This window comes from Oncorhynchus mykiss, chromosome 21 (genome assembly GCF_013265735.2).
Source record: "Oncorhynchus mykiss isolate Arlee chromosome 21, USDA_OmykA_1.1, whole genome shotgun sequence".
NCBI lineage: Eukaryota > Metazoa > Chordata > Actinopteri > Salmoniformes > Salmonidae > Oncorhynchus > Oncorhynchus mykiss.
The window spans coordinates 17343186-17363607 of NC_048585.1; the positions used below are offsets into that span (position 1 = coordinate 17343186).

At 42.9% G+C, this 20422-nt stretch overlaps 1 protein-coding gene across 1 annotated transcript in view; it reads left to right on the plus strand.

The window, feature by feature from the left end:
• The first annotated feature begins 1245 nt into the window (after positions 1-1245).
• The window catches only part of LOC110499879 (staphylococcal nuclease domain-containing protein 1), a 311077-nt gene continuing 291900 nt past the window's right edge, over positions 1246-20422 (plus strand). Inside the window, exons 1-9 of the mRNA XM_036957135.1 lie at positions 1246-1509; positions 6379-6528; positions 9337-9457; positions 9745-9826; positions 12788-12948; positions 13860-13951; positions 14863-15021; positions 15340-15446; positions 18163-18253. Of these exons, the coding sequence (XP_036813030.1) occupies positions 1297-1509; positions 6379-6528; positions 9337-9457; positions 9745-9826; positions 12788-12948; positions 13860-13951; positions 14863-15021; positions 15340-15446; positions 18163-18253 (1176 nt within the window). The 5' untranslated portion in view covers positions 1246-1296. The remainder of the gene's footprint in view (positions 1510-6378; positions 6529-9336; positions 9458-9744; positions 9827-12787; positions 12949-13859; positions 13952-14862; positions 15022-15339; positions 15447-18162; positions 18254-20422) is intronic.

Consider the following 20422-nt stretch of genomic DNA (forward strand, 5'->3'; position numbering starts at 1 on the left):
TTTACCTTCACTCTGCGGTCCAACTCATCCCAAACCATCTCAATTTGGTCGAGTTCGGGGATTGTGGAGGCCAGGTCATCTGATGCACTCTATCCCTTTCCTTCTTGGTGAAATAGCGCCTACACAGCCTGGAGGTGTGTTGGGTCAGGCTGGTCTATATTTCCTTGCGTTAAAATTAGCAAAAAATAGTCCTCTATACACCGTTTTGGGAATTTTTGATGCGCCCTGACTGTTTAGTGATTATTAGCGAGCTAGACAGTCAAGAAACTATATGAATGTAGATCCATTGTCTGTGCACAGTGTTTATTAGTGAGCTGAACATATAGCTGAAGGAAAGTAGGGGGTCTGAGGGGGCTGCAGCATCCTATGAAAAATTGGATTAAAAAAAAATATGACAAAAAAAAAACTAGTGCACTGGGCCTTTACTAGTCCTGTATTAGGTGACCTATACCGCCAGCTGTTGTGCAGCTCCCCCCCAAAAATGTCAGAAGTTATGGCTGGACATTCAAGAAATGTTGTGAATATAGGTCCATTATAATTTCTACAGTTTCAATTTGGTTTCAGTAATTTTAAAGTATATTCAGTTCGTTTCTCCCCCCCACAAAAAAAAATATGTTAAAAAATACATGATAAAAAAAGAATTGCTTTGCGGGCAAATATGTTGTATGTTTGACACTCCTGGTCTACGATTACATGGGATGATGGGAAGTATGCCAAGATAGATTTAGGTACAGGCATTTTTGCCTTACAGTAAATAATTCCCCCCGTTGAAATAGCCTACAATGGAACAAAGACGCATAGCCTCTCTCTGTAGATTAATACATTCAGATTTGTTGAGCAGCTTTGGTTTATACAAGGTCACATTTGTATTTATTTTATTTCACCTTTATTTAACCAGGTAGGCAAGTTGATAACAAGTTCTCATATTCAACTGCGACCTGGTCAAGATAAAGCAAAGTAGTTCGACACGTATAACACAGAGTTACACATGGAGTAAAACAAACATACAGTCAATAATACAGTAGAAAAATAAGTCTATATACAATTAAAATAAATAAATCATTAGATTTGCATTGGGTGAATAGACCACATAACATTGTACTATTTTTGCATGTCTCGAGCTCGAGGCATCCACGATAACGTTATGAACGGTACCAGGGTAATACTATGCTGACGTGTATAACCTCCACATGCACCGGAAGATCTTATTTCACTCTGATTACGCGTCCAAGGAATAGCCCCATCTGCCCCATTCATTTCTAATCCTGTACCCGGAAAAGTAACTCTTTGACGTGTATGCATGGTACCGTGTGTTTCCGGTATAGCGTGTGTTCACAGTTATCCAGCCTTTTCCTCTTGGGTTTCAATAGAACAGTCACTTTGGATTCCCGGCTCCTTACCTGTTTCCCCCTAAACGGCGTATCTAACTTTGTGGACATGGCATCATCAGTTTCGGCACAGGCGAATCCTGCTCCGGTTGCGGCGCTCCAGAGAGGAATAGTCAAGATGGTAGGAACATATGGATGAAGAGTGTGGGACTAGGGATGATGCTAACAGCTTGTTAGCTTTCGATTAACGAACTAGCTACGATAGCCAACTTGTGGGGGATTCAACTTCTCATTGTCGTGGGATTTTACTTGTTAGAAAAGTACTATTCAATGTCGTGTTCAATGACACTGTTGGCTAGCTAACACCGTTAGCTAACTAGCACCACAAATTGACTCAATGTTGCAGTTTAGGATTAGCAACGTACATTGAGGAGTTGACAGGGTTTGTGTAAAAGGTGCTAACTAACGGTACTGTAGTAAACATTGCATTGCGCAATGAAACTATTTTTGAGACAAACAAGCAAGAGAGTTGGTTGTCCTACAGAAGTGCTTGAATGAGGTGTTTAGGAAAATACCTTGACGTTAGTTCAAACACTCGCAAAAGAGGTTTCTATCTGGAGCCAGTTTAAGTTGCAACAAGAACTTTTTTTGCACATTAATTGTTGGCAGATGTTAAATCATGACCCCCGTCCTAGCAAAATTGTTTGGTTGACCTCGGCTATGGGGTTCATGTAGCTAGGTTACTGTAGCCAGATAAACCTGCACTAGTTTAGCTAGCTAGGAGTGTTCAAAGTTCGTGTCTTGGTGAGCGCGTGCAGCTGTATCGTGGCTAAACTCTGATTTATGGTTCTGGAACGGAGCTAGCTGGCATTATTTGATTCCAATCTCCACACACAACATCCAAATGGTTAGCTAGCTATCATAGCTAGCTAGCTTTCACGTTAGAGTATGTCCGTCAACTCGAACAATTGACACTACTATCAAAATAATATTTTAGTTTGAGACGAATTAGATAAGTTACCTATTTCCAAAAAGTGTGGCAAAAATATCAAACGGGTGAAACATTTTGCCTTCAGTGTAGTTTGGTCAGCAAGTCCTGCTGCTCAGAAGAGACCACGAGAAACTGACACGTATTCCTCGCCCCCCTTAAACTCCCTCGGTAGTGGAAGCAAGCAGCAGCAGTTGTAGTATCTATAGCTACAGTGGTCCAAAGTAACCCCAAATGATTTAGCATGCAGTCTCATTCTACATCTAAGCGATTTCTAGGGGCTAGTATTCGGCTTGCTAAACCATTTGGGGTTACTTTGGGCCTTGCATTTAATCACATTCCCGATTTTTGGCAATTACTCATTTTACTTCCTCTCTCGGTGGGCCAGTCTATACCGTTTCCAGCTTGTATTCGAGGTGATACATGTTCTGTGTGCCTGTGTCATTTCCTGAAAAGCATTTTCAGTGATCAGATTCAGGCCACAGTTTATCTAATCTAGTGTGATATGTATAGGCTAGCTACATCAGATATGGCTACAAGCTATCATACAACACTCAGACAATTCAGAGCTGTAGGATTCTTCTCCCACCCACTGTAATTACTGACTGAAAGGCCTGTTTTTTTGAGTATACAGTAATTATAGACTGCCTGCCACTGCCTACATGTCCCCCATAGACTTATGTTTCCTCTGGAGAGGGTAAACAAGCGAATGGTCACCTTGGGAATAAGGGAAGTGTGTGGTATGAGACAGTTACAGCAAGGGATAGATTGACATTTACAGGATGGTTGGTTACCTGGAGGAAAATGGGGGAGGGTCATGCTTTTTCAATGTCAGTCAAGTGGAGGGTTTAGTAATAAATATATATTTTTTTACAAAAGTGTAACCTAGGGGAGGGTCATGTAATTGATGAAATATCAATAGTTCTCGGTGTTGTAGTATTAGTTGCTTATTAGGCTATATATGGATGTGTGCCCTGTGTCACCCCTCATCTCTGATTTTCTCCAAAATGCACCATCTTGTGTGCAGACTAGCCTATAGATTAGGTTCTGCTCAGTTTGAGTGTGAAGATGAGGACCGGAGGTCAACTTTGATAGCTTGCCACTACTATAATTGATTTGGTTAATAACAATCTGTTTCTGGCCATTTATGTATTTGTTAGTTATTGACCTCACAATAAGACAGATTCAAGTAACTTTTGTTGTGGTGCTAAAACTTGAAGTTGCAGCTGCGGAAATGGACAGCTCATGGTGCTGAAAGTGGACAAATTGGACTAGGCATAATTCATTTTAACCGTCTTCATTTTAATGAGACTTTACTAACAACGAGGGCTTTGTATTGTAGCCTATTTCTTCCTATTTAAGAAATAAGAGGTACCTGTTTGACAGATTTAATTAGGCAATTGCTCCACCCCCCCATGCACCCTTTAAATAACCTACCTCCGTGTCAGTGAAGGGCTGTTAAGTTAAAATCTAGAATTGAGGTGGTATGAGAGGGTATGCCATTGGCCTACCCTTAATTAAAGACAATGTGGAAAAAGTACAGTTCAAACAGGTGCCATTAATACAGGTAATGAGTGGAGGACAGAGGAGCCTCTTAAAGAAGAAGTTACAGATCTAAGAGCCAGAAATCTGGCTTGTTTGTAGGTGACAAAATACTTATTTTCCACCATAATTTGCAAATAAATTCATACAAAATCCTACAATGTGATTTTTCTGGATTTGTTTTCTTCTAATTTTCTCTGTCATAGTTTAAGTGTACCTATGATGAAAATTACAGGCCTCATCTTTTTAAGTGGGAGAACTTGCACAATTGGTGGCTGACTAAATACTTTTTTGCCCCAGTGTATGGCTTACAGACTCAGTCCCACTAGTCTTGGTGTAACCTTTGTCTCCTGTTCTTCACTCCTTTCCTTCAAGACCACAAACCTGAGCAGAACAGATATATTAGCCTATTTCCACTTATCCAACCCTTTCAAATGTGTGTCTGGGAGGAAAGGAGATGAGGCAAGCCAAAGCCACTGTGTGGTTCGGAACACAGCCCTTGAAATAATAATAAATAATGCAAAATCAAAGTGTTGGAGAAGAAAGTAAAAGTGCAATATGTGCCATGTAAGAAAGCTAATGTTTAAGTTCCTTGCTCAGAACGTGAGAACATATGAAAGCTGGTGGTTCCTTTTAACATGAGTCTTCAATATTCCCAGGTAAGAAGTTTTAGGTTGTAGTTATTATAGGACTATTTCTCTCTACCATTTGTATTTCATATACCTTTGGGTGTTCTTATAGGCACTTTAGTAATGCCAGTGTAACAGTATAGCTTCTGTACCTCTCCTCGCTCCTACCTGGGCTCGAACCAGGAACACAACGACAACAGCCACCCTCGAAGCAGCGTTACCCATGCAGAGCAAGGGGAACAACTACTCCAAGTCTCAGAGCGAGTGACGTTTGAAACGCTATTAGTGCGCACCCGTTAACTAGCCAGCCATTTCACATCACATCGTTACACCAGCCTAATCTCAGGAGTTGATAGGCTGGAAGTCATAAACAGCAGCGCTGCTGGCAAAACGCACGAAAGTGCTGTTTGAATGAATGCTTATGAGCCTGCTGGTGCCTACCATCGCTCAGTCAGACTGCTCTATCAAATATTATATATTTGTCTTAATTATTGAATGTTATAAAGTCTAGTTCGCAACGAGCCAGGCGGCCCAAACTCTTGCATATACCCTGACTCTGCGTGCAATGAATGCAAGAGAACTGACAGAATTTCACCTGGTTAATATTGCCTGCTTACCTGGATTTCTTTTAGCTAAATATGCAGGTTTAAAAAGATACACTTCTGTGTATTGATTTTAAGAAAGGCATTGGTGTTTATGGTTCGATACACGTTGGAGCAACGACAATCCTTTTTCGCGAATGTGCACTGCATCGATTATATGCAACACAGGACACGCTAGATAAACTAGTAATTTCATCAACCATGTGTAGTTATAACTAGTGATTATGATTAAGTTTAATGCTAGCTAGCAACTTAACTTGGCTTCTTACTGCATTCGCGTAACAGGTGGGCTCCTCATGAGGCAGGTGGTTAGAGCATTTGACTAGTTAACTGTAAGGTTGCAAGATTGGATCCCCCGAGCCGACAAGGTAAAAATATGTCGTTCTGCCCCTGAGCAAGGCAGTTAACCCACCGTTCCTAGGCCATCATTGAAAATAAGAATGTGTTCTGAACTGACTTGCCTAGTTAAATAAAGATTAAATAAAGGTGTAAAAAAAAAAATGATATTGGCGTCCAAAAATACAGATTTCCGATTGTTATGAAACCTTGAATCGGCCCTAATTAATCGGCCATTCCGATTAATCGGCCGACCTCTATTCACTACTATCGCTGCCGTTACCACCGCTCACTACTATCGCTGCCTTTATTACCACTCACTGCTGACGTTATTACCATTACCACTATTACTTTACCATTACTGCTATTACTACTATTATTACTACTACTACTATTGCTATTACTACTGCTATTGTCACTACTTTTTCTATTACCACTACTGCTATTACTATTACTACTACTATTATCACTACTGCTACTCTTACTATTACCACTATTACTACTACTAATTTTGCTACTGCTATTATTACTATTCCCACTACTGCTATTACTATCACTACTGCTATTATTACTTTTCCCACTACTGCTATTACTATTCCTATTCCCACTACTGCTATTACTATCACTACTGCTATTACTGTCACTACTGCTATTACTATTATCACTATTACTACAACTGCTACAACTAGACTATATACAGTCATTCTCTTTCATCACAACTGTTTTTTTTCTCCACCTCCATGGAATACTGTTGAGTTCTGAGAGAATTTGTGAAAATTATAAGCACTACCAAAACATTACTTCCATATCAGCCCATTAACAGTCTTCAATTAGCTTATAGACATTCTAATAATTGTGCCTGGTCTTACCTACCACTGCTACAATGCAAATTACCCTGGTCTTTCCCCTTATAGCCTAATGCTAATATTTACTGTGATGTTCCTCTCTTCCAGGTCTTGTCAGGATGTGCAATAATCGTGAGGGGCCAGCCACGGGGAGGCCCACCCCCGGAGCGTCAGATCAACCTGAGCAACATCCGTACCGGAGCGCTAGCTCGCCGCGCCCCCCAGAGCCAGCCCGACCAAAAGGACACCCCTGACGAGGTGAGTTGAAGCACTTCAACCAATCACTGACAGTGGGCTGGTCCATTCATGAAGAAGAGTGAGGGGGGTAGACGTTGTATTGAGATTCATAAGGGAAAAATGCATTTCAGGTGGCTGCATGGAGACTTTTCTTTCACTATCGGGAGCAGCATAATTAGGGTGGAGTGTTGTCTAAGAAAAAGTGTTGGGTGCTCTTCGATCAGGTTCCACCTGCAGTGACAGTTATGTAATCGCTGATCTAGGATACTTGTTGTCTAGTAAAGCATATACAGTGCATTCAGAAAGTATTCAGACCCCCTCCCCTTTTCCACATTTTGTTACATTTTGTTCTAAAATGTATTAAATAAAAATAAATCCTCATCAATCTACACACAATACCCCATAATGACAAATAAAAAAACTTATTAAACTGAAATGCCTTATTACGTAAGAGTTCAGACCCTTTGCTCGAAATTAAGCTCCGGTGCATCCTGTTTAAATTGATCATCCTTGATGTTTCTACAACATGGTTGTAGTCCGCCTGTTGTTAATTAATTGGACATGATTTGGAAAGGCGCACACACCTGTCTATATACAGTGCCTTGCGAAAGTATTCGGCCCCCTTGAACTTTGCGACCTTTTGCCACATTTCAGGCTTCAAACATAAAGATATAAAACTGTATTTTTTTGTGAAGAATCAACAACAAGTGGGACACAATCATGAAGTGGAACGACATTTATTGGATATTTCAAACTTTTTTAACAAATCAAAAACTGAAAAATTGGGCGTGCAAAGTTATTCAGCCCCTTTACTTTCAGTGCAGCAAACTCTCTCCAGAAGTTCAGTGAGGATCTCTGAATGATCCAATGTTGACCTAAATGACTAATGATGATGATAAATACAATCCACCTGTGTGTAATCAAGTCTCCGTATAAATGCACCTGCACTGTGATAGTCTCAGAGGTCTGTTAAAAGCGCAGAGAGCATCACGAAGAACAAGGAACACACCAGGCAGGTCCGAGATACTGTTGTGAAGAAGTTTAAAGCCGGATTTGGATACAAAAAGATTTCCCAAGCTTTATACATCCCAAGGAGCACTGTGCAAGCGATAATATTGAAATGGAAGGAGTATCAGACCACTGCAAATCTACCAAGACCTGGCCGTCCCTCTAAACTTTCAGCTCATACAAGGAGAAGACTGATCAGAGATGCAGCCAAGAGGCCCATGATCACTCTGGATGAACTGCAGAGATCTACAGCTGAGGTGGGAGACTCTGTCCATAGGACAACAATCAGTCGTATATTGCACAAATCTGGCCTTTATGGAAGAGTGGCAAGAAGAAAGCCATTTCTTAAAGATATCCATAAAAAGTGTTGTTTAAAGTTTGCCACAAGCCACCTGGGAGACACACCAAACATGTGGAAGAAGGTGCTATGGTCAGATGAAACCAAAATTGAACTTTTTGGCAACAATGCGAAACGTTATGTTTGGCGTAAAAGCAACACAGCTGAACACACCATCCCCACTGTCAAACATGGTGGTGGCAGCATCATGGTTTGGGCCTGCTTTTATTCAGCAGGGACAGGGAAGATGGTTAAAATTGATGGGAAGATGGATGGAGCCAAATACAGGACCATTCTGGAAGAAAACCTGATGGAGTCTGCAAAAGACCTGAGACTGGGACGGAGATTTGTCTTCCAACAAGACAATGATCCAAAACATAAAGCAAAATCTACAATGGAATGGTTCAAAAATAAACATATCCAGGTGTTAGAATGGCCAAGTCAAAGTCCAGTCCAAAGGTCGCAAAGTTCAAGGGGGCCGAATACTTTTGCAAGGCACTGTAAGGTCCCACAGTTGACAGTGCATGTAAGAGCAAAAACCAATCAATGAGGTCGAAGGAATTGTCCGTAGAGCTCCAAGACTGGATTGTGTTGAGGCACAGATCTGGGGAAGGGTTCCAAAAAATGTCTGCAACATTGAAGGGGACCAAGAACACAGTGGCCTCCATTATTCTTAAATTGAAGAAGTTTGGAACCACCAAGATTTTTACTAGCGCTGTCTGTCCGGCCAAATGAGCAAAAAATGGGAGAAACTCCCCAAATACAGGCGTGCCAAGCTTGTAGCGTCATACCCAAGTAGACTCGAGGCTGTAATCGCTACCAAAGGTGCTTCAACAAAGTACTGAGTAAAGGGTCTGAATACTTATGTAAATGTCATAATTCCGTTTATTTTTAATAAATAAATAATATTTTTGCTTTGTCATTACGGGGTATTGTGTGTAGATTGAGGGGGGGGGGAGGAAACAATTGAATATATTTTAGAATAAGGCAGTAATATAACAATGTGGAAAAAGTCAAGGGGTCTGAATACTTTCCGAATGCACTCTGTGTCCCATCTGCCTTCCTTTTATAAGGGAACATTAGAAATGGTTGTTTTTGGTCAGGGTCATAGAGCATCATAGAGGCTGCTTGTGGACGAAAGGCTGTGTTAGCATGGGAAGCGAGATTTGAGGCCTTCCACCAATTTAATGTAGTCAACTGGGTGGTACATCCAACTTCATTGGCTGATCCCTCCTGGTGACTATGTTGGAGTCATGTCCAACTGGGTCATCAGGAGGGATCAGCCAATTGTGTAAAAGTGAAATTGACTACATCAAAATGGAGATTGCGCTACCCTTGCGGTCACAGATGCAATAATGGCAAAGATGATTCCTAGCTCTATGGTCTTGGTCTGTAAATGAATTGTGGGTGATTGATTATTTGGTGCCCCTAGTGGTATAACATTGACCCGTTGATCATGGCTATCGGTCTTCTTTCCCTTGCAGCCCTATGCCTTCCAGGCCAGAGAGTTCCTGCGCAAGATGCTGATTGGGAAGGAGGTATGCTTCACAGTGGAGGTCAAGACTGCTCTGGGCAGAGAATACGGCATGGTGTACCTGGGCAGAGGTGAGAAGACCACCAGACATTTTCACAGGTCTAACCACAAATAGAGGCCAGAGTTACTACTAGTCGGGTAAAAACGTCACTACATCACTGGTGCACTATTTGTCTATATCCCACAGGGATATTTTTCTATTCAGGGGTAGGATTTCAATTCCCTCCTTGAATTGACTGCATTTGCGTTGATTGAGTGAATGGACTCATTTTCATGCGTGAACCCTCATACAACCCACTTTGTCCTTTACTAAAACTCTATTTATTTAGTGTTAAATCCTCTGTCTCTCTCTCTCTAGACACCACCGGTGAGAACATTGCTGAGTCTCTGGTGAACGAGGGCCTCGCCACCGTCCGCAGGGAAGGAATCCGGGGCAACAAGTAAGACTCAGCAGTGCTGTGATATCACAAGCAACAGGGTGCAACAGTCTTTTAACAGGGTGTTGATTTATTTACAAAGGCTTTAATCAGCCCCATGGAGATTTGAAGTGGTGGTAACCAGGGAAACACAACGGTCAATTTGTCACAGTAGAATTTGCCGTTGTTACATCAGTCATCTGTCTGTGACATCTTTGATTCTTTCCCTATTGTGACATCGGCACACTCTCTACTTGCCATGATGCCACAATTGTGATGTCACAATACAAAACTTGCACTATGACAGAGATTATGCGCTACCTGTTGTCACAATGGGCTGCATGTATTATTGATGACACAATGCCACTGCACATAGAATTCCCCCCCCCCCCCACACACACTTGAGGGTTTCAGTTAATGTGTGAGTCCAGGTGGTGGCAGTGTTGCCCTGCAGTAACATTGAGGCTTTCCCACTGATCGGCAGTCTCAAAAGCCTCTGTCATACATAACATAAAGCTCACCGGTCTAATAGCTGTCCCAAAACTCCCTTTCACCTCTGAGTGATTGATCGCCACCTAGTGGGCTTGACTGGGCGCTACAAGAGTTCAGTGCTGTGAAACCGTGTTTTCACTGTGGGTACCAGATGAATGAATAAATAGTCTGCCTGCATATTTTGGACCTAATGACTCGTTTCAAGCATTCCACGCAATGGCTTGGAACAGGCTTTAATGTAAACGCCTCTACGCAGGCTGTCGTTTGGCCCAAATGGGGTGGCTATTATGGTGGGAGGACTGGGAGACGAGCAGACCCTTATTCATTAGCCTGGCGATTGCTCTTGACGATCACCCCAATCGGAGGGCGATGATGATGATTTGAAAAGGAGCGGGCGAGCACATGTTCCGAACCTGGCTGTCCGTGGCGCCCAAACTATGCCAGGCGCCAATTAACAGAAGGCCCGGGCCGCATGCCAACAATCCTCTCCTCACTGCTACGGCAAGCTGCTGGGGCACACTCACACACAATTCCACTACACAGATCTCCTCTTCAAACACTTTCTGTGTCTTCCAAGGGAACCCGACCATGGGGCCACCACGACTGCCTGAGGATTTTGGCAGGCTCCTCCTGGCCAATGAGAAAGTAGGTTGTCTCTCTGGCTGTGGCTGTTTTGTTAAATTACTGAAAGAGGGAAGGGGGGCGTTGTGGTTTATGTAACCACACCGACCGGCGGTGAGGGAATCCAAATTAGCATTGGTACCGCTGCTTCACAACTATTGATCCTTTAAACTGCGATCCCCAGTGGAGTGGCTAAACTGCTGAGGGGTGCCTCTTCTGAACCACCTTCAATGTCCAGTGCTTCTGTTTCTGTCTGCTGTATTTGTCAGATTTTCGGTGCCAGATACACTTGATTTTACATGATCTCATCACACAGTACCAGGTAGGCCACCTCCTGTGTCTTCATTGATCTCTGATCGTCAGCCTAGTCGCAGTATCTCGCTGTGTCCATTCAGTATCTGGGCTTGCCTCAAGATGCATCCCAAATGGCACCCTATTCCCTACATAGTGCACTACTTTTATCCAGAACCCTATGGGCCCTGGTCAAGATAAGTGCACTACACTATAGGGAATTGGCACATCCTCCTATCAGTGGTTTGTGCTGTTAGTCCTAAGTAGCTTAAGTGCAATTGACTTTCTGTAGGCTTTTTAGTCTGGCCCAGAAAGTTAATGTTCTCTATTCTTGCTTCGGTAAGCAAGAAACAGTTTTATTTCAGTTGGGATTTGTGTCTAGAACAGTCGAAGGAATGGGGGGAGACGTACTGGTGGTGTTGGGCGCCAGTCCAATGCTCCAATTAGGAGCTGTTTCAGAACACTCAGACTCTCTCTGTGAGTGAGACGTGTTTTAATTGAGTACCACTTTGTGCCGCTTTCTTTCTAAACCTAGCACCCACTCTCCCTTTCAGACAGCATCAATGCAAAAAGGCTCAATTTACACAGTGCACATTTCAACAAAGAACCCAGTCCCACTATCTCACTCTCCATTGCTCATATCAGTCATGGGCAAGCCTCACTTCTCCACTCCATAAAAAACTTGTTAAAAGTCTTCACACGACGACGGAAAACAATTAAGAAAAGGGGGAAAAAATGCGGAAAAAGCTGATGGTCTTTCAAGATAACGGTCGGCATTTTTGTTTTGAACCAGCGTGGAATGAATTGAGACATATCACCCGCCTTGCCTGCTTCAGGGAGTTGTTGAGTGCCATGTTGTCTTCAAAGAGCCCTCTGATCTTTGTTAGAGGCCCAGTCTGACTATCAACAGGCTGAACCTGAAAGCTCATGCAGATGGAAGTGAAACTGGGGAGTTGTGTACTTGGCCATCTACCAGGTGTCTGAAACTCATGTTGGTGTTTAGGCAAATGGAGGAAGTTGTGGTGCCTAAAAAGTTTCCCCTTGAATCTCCCTTGATGTTTTTGGTTGATCAACCATTGCCTATCCCCCACGTATTACGTGGCCACTGGCCCTCTTGTCACAACTAAATGCTAATTTTGTGGCTCTAGAAACACTGTTATTGAATTGGTGTGGCTCATGAAAGCATAACCATACATTTGGGAACCATAGCAGAAGTGTGTTGTATGTCCACCTAGCCAGTCTCATCAGTTTAGCCTGACGGGCGGTAGTAGAACTGTCAGTTCAGCTAGAACTGCTATCTAGTGGCCATGCAGTTCCAGGACTAACACACCCTGAGAGGCTGGCAGTTACCCCCTAAGGCCAAGCTGATGATACAGAGAAGTGGACCAGTAACGAGAGGTTAGCATCAGTAGAGGTGTCACCTACTGATGCCCTAACAAGGCACTGTGCTGGGACTGGGCGCTGTGTCAGTAAAAATAACAATTTCAATTGTCTCTAAGATCGGTTCCACCTACTTTACTATAGTTTGAAACGTCAGCCTGTGTGTTATATACTAACCACTTCTTGTCTTGGTGTGTGTAGTCCAGATCAGGCTAGACTGTGTGACCTGGAGGACCAGGCCAAGGCCTCCAAGAAGGGCATGTGGACGGAGGGCGGCGGCACCAACACTGTACGCGACCTCAAGTACATAATCGAGAACCCCCGCAACTTCGTTGACTCCATGCACCAGAAACCTGTCAATGGTAGGGCTAACACACACTCATACACCTCATCATTCCTTTTTAGAAGCCCCTGTGTGCACACAACACACAGCTGCATAATCCACCGTTTTGGCTCGAGTTTACCCCCTCCGATGCCTCCATATCTATATCTGACCTGTAATGGCTCCCTAGATGGCACCTCGTGGGCTCATTATGTGACTTTCACCCCCTCTAATGCGTTTTTCTCCATTCTGTCCGCGCCACCGCAGCTAACAGCCACTCCCTTTAGTTGAGTGGAGAAATGGTGCGGCAGGTTTTTCACCATTCAGCGAGACCGCCCCTGCTGTTTTTAAATGGGCAGTAGCAATCCAGCCGAATCACTTTAAATGTTCCCTTCATTGTGTTCCGGGGGCCTGGAATCACAATACTAATTCCCCCGGTCTGGATTATAGCGGATCGCCTCATCAGACTGCGCTCGTTCAGCCCCCAAACACCCAAAACACGATTTACAGATCAAATTTAGCTGGCTTTCACACCAAAAGTGATTTTTGAAGGTCAGGGCGACAACAGAAGAAGAGTGACAGAAGACATTCTGTAACCCACCAGAGCAGGATGTAATCAACATGTACTGTTAACACCCTCCATAGAGTAGAGGAATGAGGTGAAGGTCATCCTGTTGATGGATACATTTGACCACTGACTTTTAAGGCATAATACAGTATAGAACTGAATCCATAGAGATCCTATTAGTGTCCTGATTCTAGGAATCTACTGTAGCACTGGCTCTGTGTAGAACTGAGTCTGCTTTACTCTAAAATGGTAGAACCTATAAAACTGAATGATGAGGTCATATTAAAATGTTTCCCCTTGTGTAAACAGATGGTTTCATCGTATTAAAAGTTTCAATTGAATGTATGAATACTTTATTTCTGACCCTCGTCTCTCCTCTTCAGCCGTCATTGAGCACGTGCGCGACGGTAGTGTGGTCCGTGCCCTGCTCCTGCCTGACTACTACCTGGTCACGGTCATGCTCTCTGGGGTCAAGGTCAGTCTCTTTGATCGTACTGTGACCATAGGATATGTGCGTGTGTGTGGTCAACTTTTATAGACTTTAGCATATATTCCTTCTGATTTGATTAGCGAATATACAGTAGTGTAAAATACTTGAAAGTACTACTTAAGTAGTGTTTTGGGGTATATGTACTTTACCTTACTATTTATATTTATATACAACTTTTACTTTTACTTCACTACATTCCTAAAGACAATTATGTACTTTTTACTCCATACTTTTTCCCTGACACAAGTATATTTGAAACCAAATACTTTTAGACTTTTACTCAAGTAGTATTTTACTGGGTGACTTACTAGAGTCATTTTCTATTAAGGTATCTTTACTTTTACTCAAGTTTGACAATTGGGTACTTTTTCCACCACTGGGAATATCCCTATATGTTTCTGCAGGGGTTAACTAATCGTACTACGTCTATCACTCATAAGGTATGTGAGATGGACGTGATGTTGGGGATTTTCCTTTGTTACTTCCCTATTTGTCCATCCATCCTTTTCTATGACTCAGAGTCTTTACCAACGGCCCACTGCAGATAACCAGTCTTTCCCTTCTCACACCTAAGATGTTACAGCTGTTTGAAGCTGTTCTCTGTCTGCTTGGTGTTTTAGAGCCCAGTCTCCCAGCTCTGCTCTGTCTCCCATATCTAGTGTTTGTACTAGAAGGTCTATATGTCATGAGTGTCTCTAGTTTCCCAGATAATTACTCTATTTTCTGTATTATTCTCCTTGGTCCTGTGTAGCTCAGTTGGTCAGAGTAATGCCAGGGTCGTGGGTTCCACTTCCGCTCTGGTCACATACGCAAATAAATGCACTCCCTGTACTAGAAGTTGCTTTGGATAAGGGTCTACTAAATGGCATATTACATTCTATATATCCTCTCTCCAGTGTCCGACGTTCAAGCGTGAGGCGGACGGCACGGAGTCGCCAGAGCCCTTCGCTGCCGAGGCCAAGTTCTTCACGGAGTCGCGTCTGCTCCAGAGGGACGTGCAGATCATCCTGGAGAGCTGCCCCAACCAGGTCATCCTGGGTACCGTCCTCCACCCGGTGAGACTGACTGACCCCTCACTTATAACCCCTGAGCATTGTACTATACGCAAAGGCTGGTAGCTCGGACTGTCGCTGAAAGCCAGAGGGCGAGGAAGGATAATTTTGAACGCTGCGGAAGTCTGAGGTTGTTGCACTTAACTGTACTCAAAACCTCACATTGTATGAGGTTCTCTGAATGTGTGTGAGGGCAGGCAATGTATCTCATTCTGTCCAGCTTACTCTTATCTTTGTTTCCTCAATAGTAGTCAACTCTATAAATAGTGTATCATATAAAGTATTGTACTTTATTCTATGTTTTTGTTGTTTCATCTCCAGAACGGGAATATCACAGAGCTGCTGCTGAAGGAAGGGTTTGCCCGCTGTGTGGACTGGTCCATGGCCGTCTACACCCAGGGGGCAGAGAAACTCCGGGCCGGAGAAAAGTCAGTCCCTTCCCCAACCAAAACCACTACCGCAACATACGTCCCAACAGGGTCAATCTGTGAATGTGACCACACCCATTGTTATCCTCAACCGTTTTATTATCCAACCAGTTAGGACATGTGGCTAAGTGTGAATACTTTACAAATGACTCATTTCTTTCTCATTTGAAGTGAGACAGACAACTTTGTCAGTGTGTTCTGACAAAGGTTTGATTGGAGGACACAATAGCATGCTCACCGGTAAATGGCTTGCAGTGTAAAATATATGCATACACACACACACACAACCAACCGTTTGGGGTCACTTAGAAATGTCCTTGTTTTTGTCCATTAAAATAACATCAAATTGATCAGAAATACAGTGTAGACATTGTTAATGTTGTAAATGACTTTTGTAGCAGATCTTTTATGGAATATCTACATAGGAGTACAGTGGCCCATTATCAGCAACCATCACTCCTGTGTTCCAATGGCACGTTGTGTTAGCTAATCCAAGTTTATCATTTTAAAAGGCTAATTGATCCTTAGAAAACCCTTTTGCAATTATGTTAACACAGCTGAAAACTGTTCTGATTTTAAAGAAGAAATAAAGCTGTTCTTCTTTAGACTAGTTGAGTATCTGGAGCATTAGCATTTGTTGGTTTGATTACAGGCTCAAAATGGCCAGAAACAAAAAACTTTCCTCTGAAACTTGTCAGTCTAGTCCATGCGAGAAATTGGCAAGAAACTGAAGCTCTCGTACAACGCTGTGTACTACTCCCTTCACAGAACAGCGCAAACTGGCTCTAACCAAAATAGAAAGAGGAGTGGGAGGCCCTGGTGCACAACTGAGCAAGAGGACAAGTACATTAGTGTCTAGTTTGAGAAACAGATGCCTCACAAGTCCTCAACTGGCAGCTTAATTTAATAGTATCCGCAAAACAACAGTGAAGAGGCGACTCCGGGATGCTGCTTTGTCCAGTGTCTGTGTTCTTTTTCCCATCTTAATCTTTTATTTTTATTGGCCAGTCTGAGATATTGTCTTTTTCTTTGCAACTCTGCCTAGAAGGCCAGCATCCCGGAGTCGCCTCTTCACTGTTGACTTTGAGACTGGTGTTTAGTCATTTACAACATTAACAATGTATTTCTGATCAATTTGATATTTTTTTAATGGACAAAATTAGCTTTTCTTGCAAAAACAAGTTCATTTTTAAGTGATCCCAAACTTTTGAGTGTGTGTAGATTCTTATTTGAGAACTAACAATCACTGAAATAAAGGTTAGACAGTCAGAGAAAATTGCAAAAACAATGAATTTAGCATTGTTGATTTTTATTATGTTTGAGCAAAGGAACACAGCATTAGCCATGGCAAAGTGCAGAGAATTGCAGGAATGTAGCTTTAAAACCGACCATGTTTCTCTCATCTGCCATGCCCCCTGCTACACCACCATGAGGCTCTTTTTGATCCAGAAAAAAACCTCTGAAATATCACGTAAGTTACGTACGTACTAATCAGTGAGTACCCCGAGGGAGGCAGGAAATTGAAATAATTGACCAGGCATAAATCAGTATTGTAGTTGGTCTGAATCCAGCACAGCTGGAGATGTGGAACTTTCACCCTCAGAATATCAATTGAGCCGTCTTTATCATTATCCTTAGTCTGAGTCGTTTTAGCATGGATTTGATTTCATATTCTGGTTTTAAACACATCATGAAAATGTTTAATATCAGATGATGGGAGGTGCTTATTTATTTTTATGTTGGCCTATTGCCTTGATATTTTTTACATATGAACATGTGTATTTGTATACATTTTTATAGGGAATTATATATATATATATATATATATATATATATATATATATATATATATATATATATATATATATATATACTGAGCAAAAATATAAACGCAACATGTAAAGTGTTGGTCCCATGTTTCATGAGCTGAAATAAAAGATCCCAGGAATGTTCCATACGCACAAAGCTTTTCTCTAAAATGGTGTGCACAAATGTATTTGCATCCTTGTTAGTGAGCTTTTCTCCTTTGCCATATAAAGAAGCTGATAATACAGCAGGATCATTACACAGGTGCACCTTGTGCTGGGGACAAAAGGCCACTAAAATGTCCAGTTTTGTCACACAACGCAATGCCACAGATGTCTCAAGTTGAGGGAGTGTTCTATTGCCATGGTGACTGCAGGAATGTCCACCACAGCTGTTGACATAGAATTGAATGTTCATTTCTCTACCATATGCCACCTCCAACGTTGTTTTGAGAATTTGGCGGTACGTCTAACCGGCCTCGTAACTGCAGACCACGTGTAAACACGCCAGCCCAGGATCTCTGTAATAAAGCCCTTTAACGAGGTTCTCCAGTGGATGGGCCTGGCTCCCAAGTGGGTGGGCCTATGCCCACCCATGGCTGCGCCCCGGCCCGGTCGTGAAATCCATAGATGAAGGCCCAATGAATTTATTTCAATTGACTGATTTCCTTCATATGAACTACAACTCAGCAAAATCATTGAAATGGTTGCATTTCTATTTTGTTCAGTATATGAAAGGATGTTTTGATATTTACTGAGAATTGTATGAAAGGATGTTTTCTCCACCTTCATTTTTCTTTTGAACAGATCTGCTTTTCACATTACCCAAGGTCGTCACATCTTCATTGATGATTCCTCTTCTGTTTGTTGACATATCCCCCTTCTAACTGAGTCATCCTTTTGTTTATTAGATCTGCTAAAGAACGTAAAGTCCGTATCTGGAAGGACTACGTTGCCCCCACAGCCAACATGGACCAGAAGGACAGGCAGTTTGTGGCCAAGGTAAGAAGACCCTGCAGGCCTGCATACTACACGGCTTCAGGAGGGTTAGGACTGGGGTTGCATTCCAATCCAAAAGGTCGTCCCCTTCTTTCCTTGTTCACTCCCTTTCATGAATTTGGAAGCGAGTGACGGTAGAGGGAAAAGGAGATGCTTTCTTAATAGTACACAGTCTGTGTTCAATCCATGAGACTAACTTTGCTTTGGTTGTTAGGGGATGTTTCCCTGGCGCTACCTCCATGGCTGTGCTTACTGCAGTATTTCCACAACTGTTTATTTCATATTTTTGTCATAGCACTGCACCAAAAGCAGGACCAGTCCTTGAGAGCTCTGACAAAATATGTGCGCACCCCCCCCAACAAAAAAAGTCCCAGCACAGAGTTACAAAGAGGAAGGGCTTTAGCAGTAACCTTGAACACTTCCTCCCTAGCCAAATGACTGCAGAATTGCCTGCCGTTTCTCCAACGTTCCTAGAACGTTCCGGCTCCGCTCGGAGACACGGGACGGGATATTAGTTCTGGATGTTATTGGTATACGGCAGGAGAAAAGATTATTGTCTTAATATCACAGAGGAAACTGCCTTTGAATCCCAGACCTGGTCTTGTCAGAGTCCATTACTTCCTACTAAGTAAGACGGAGCCACAAATGGAGCTTCCAGTAATGTAGCTCGGCCTTATTGCTGTTATAAGAGGACACATTATAGCCTCTATTGTTTTAGTGTTACCCTTAAAGCTACAGTCTGTGATTTCAAAAACAGCAAAATCCTTTAAGAATAAAGGAATTTAAATGACCTTTTGAACAGCTTCCAAAATCCCAGACACTAGCTTTAAGTACTCCCAATATTCAGAAGTTAGGTGTCTTACATAGTTTGTCTGTTTATATTCTGAATTGAGCCTGCGGTATGGTCTTCCTTTGGACAATCTATTTTCTTTAGGTGACACACAAACCAAGTTGATTTCATTCGCTGAAGTAGTAGCTTTTATGATCTGCTTAGATTTTTTTCAGATCCGTTAGCTGGACTTTTAAGTCCTTGAAATATTCACGGCTAGCCTTTGGTTACATAAAAGGTGTTGCTGTCGCAGCAATCTGCTTACAGAATGAGTTTGTGAAAGAAATCTACACACACACAAAAACTAGCTACGTTAGTGCATTTTCCCCCTGAGTCAGAGAGAAGACTTGTGCTGAAAAAAAGGATCAAACATTTATGCATTGGCTTCGGCTGCCCTCAGATCTCCCCGAGTCCAGGGCAAGGAAGCTGACATGGGGGAGGAGTGAAGTGTGTAGAGGGAGAGGAATGGGGGAGAGAGAGATATGGGGGGGGGGGTAAAGGGGAGTGACAGATAGCGGGGTAGACGGACAGAAGTGATAAAGGAGGGAGGGGAGGGGGGTGGAATTGAGCATTTCCTTCCCTGTGTATTGTTTTTGCAGACAGGCAGGTTCAGTTCCCCAGTAGAGGGATGAGCCCTTGTGCCGGTTCCCAGCATGGTTCCCCATCTCTTCCTCCCCTCCTGCTGTTCTCAGAATAACACTGAGTCCCACCGCCTCAAGTCAGCAGCATGTTCGCAAATGTGTTTAGGGATTAGTGAATTATTGGGTTTCCTTTTTGAGGCACGCCCCGTCGGCGACGCTGCGTTTGTTGTAAAATGTCACCTCGTCAGTGTTGACTACCTCCAAATGGTGTGGTGGGATAGATAGGTGTTGGTTTTGTGGCGACTTTCATCGTTCGGTTCGGTGTTTTGTCACGTTGTCAGCTCCCTGAACTGTCATTGGCCAGTTGGGCTCGCTTAACATCCTCATTGGATTGTTTGGTTTGGGCACCTTGAATTCTCATTTGCTGACCTCTTTGTTCTATTGGTCCCATGATATTGCAGCCTGTCAACTTTCCTGTCATACTCTCCTTCCCAGTCCTTCTCCCCTTTTCCCTCATTATTTTTCTGGGAAGGGATGGATAGAGTTCAGAGAGAGAGCAGCCCAGAAGGGTATCATACGAAGCAGGTTTGAGAAGTTGGCGAGCTAACTTTGGTCACTTCGGAGTTCAACTCGAGAGAACCAGTAATACAAAAGTAACTCAACTTTTAGCCAGGTATGTTTCTATGGCAACAAATCCTGCTCCGGGGCAGGCTAACTCGGGGCTAAATCCATTTATCCTGAATGAAATGTCTGCTCTGCGAG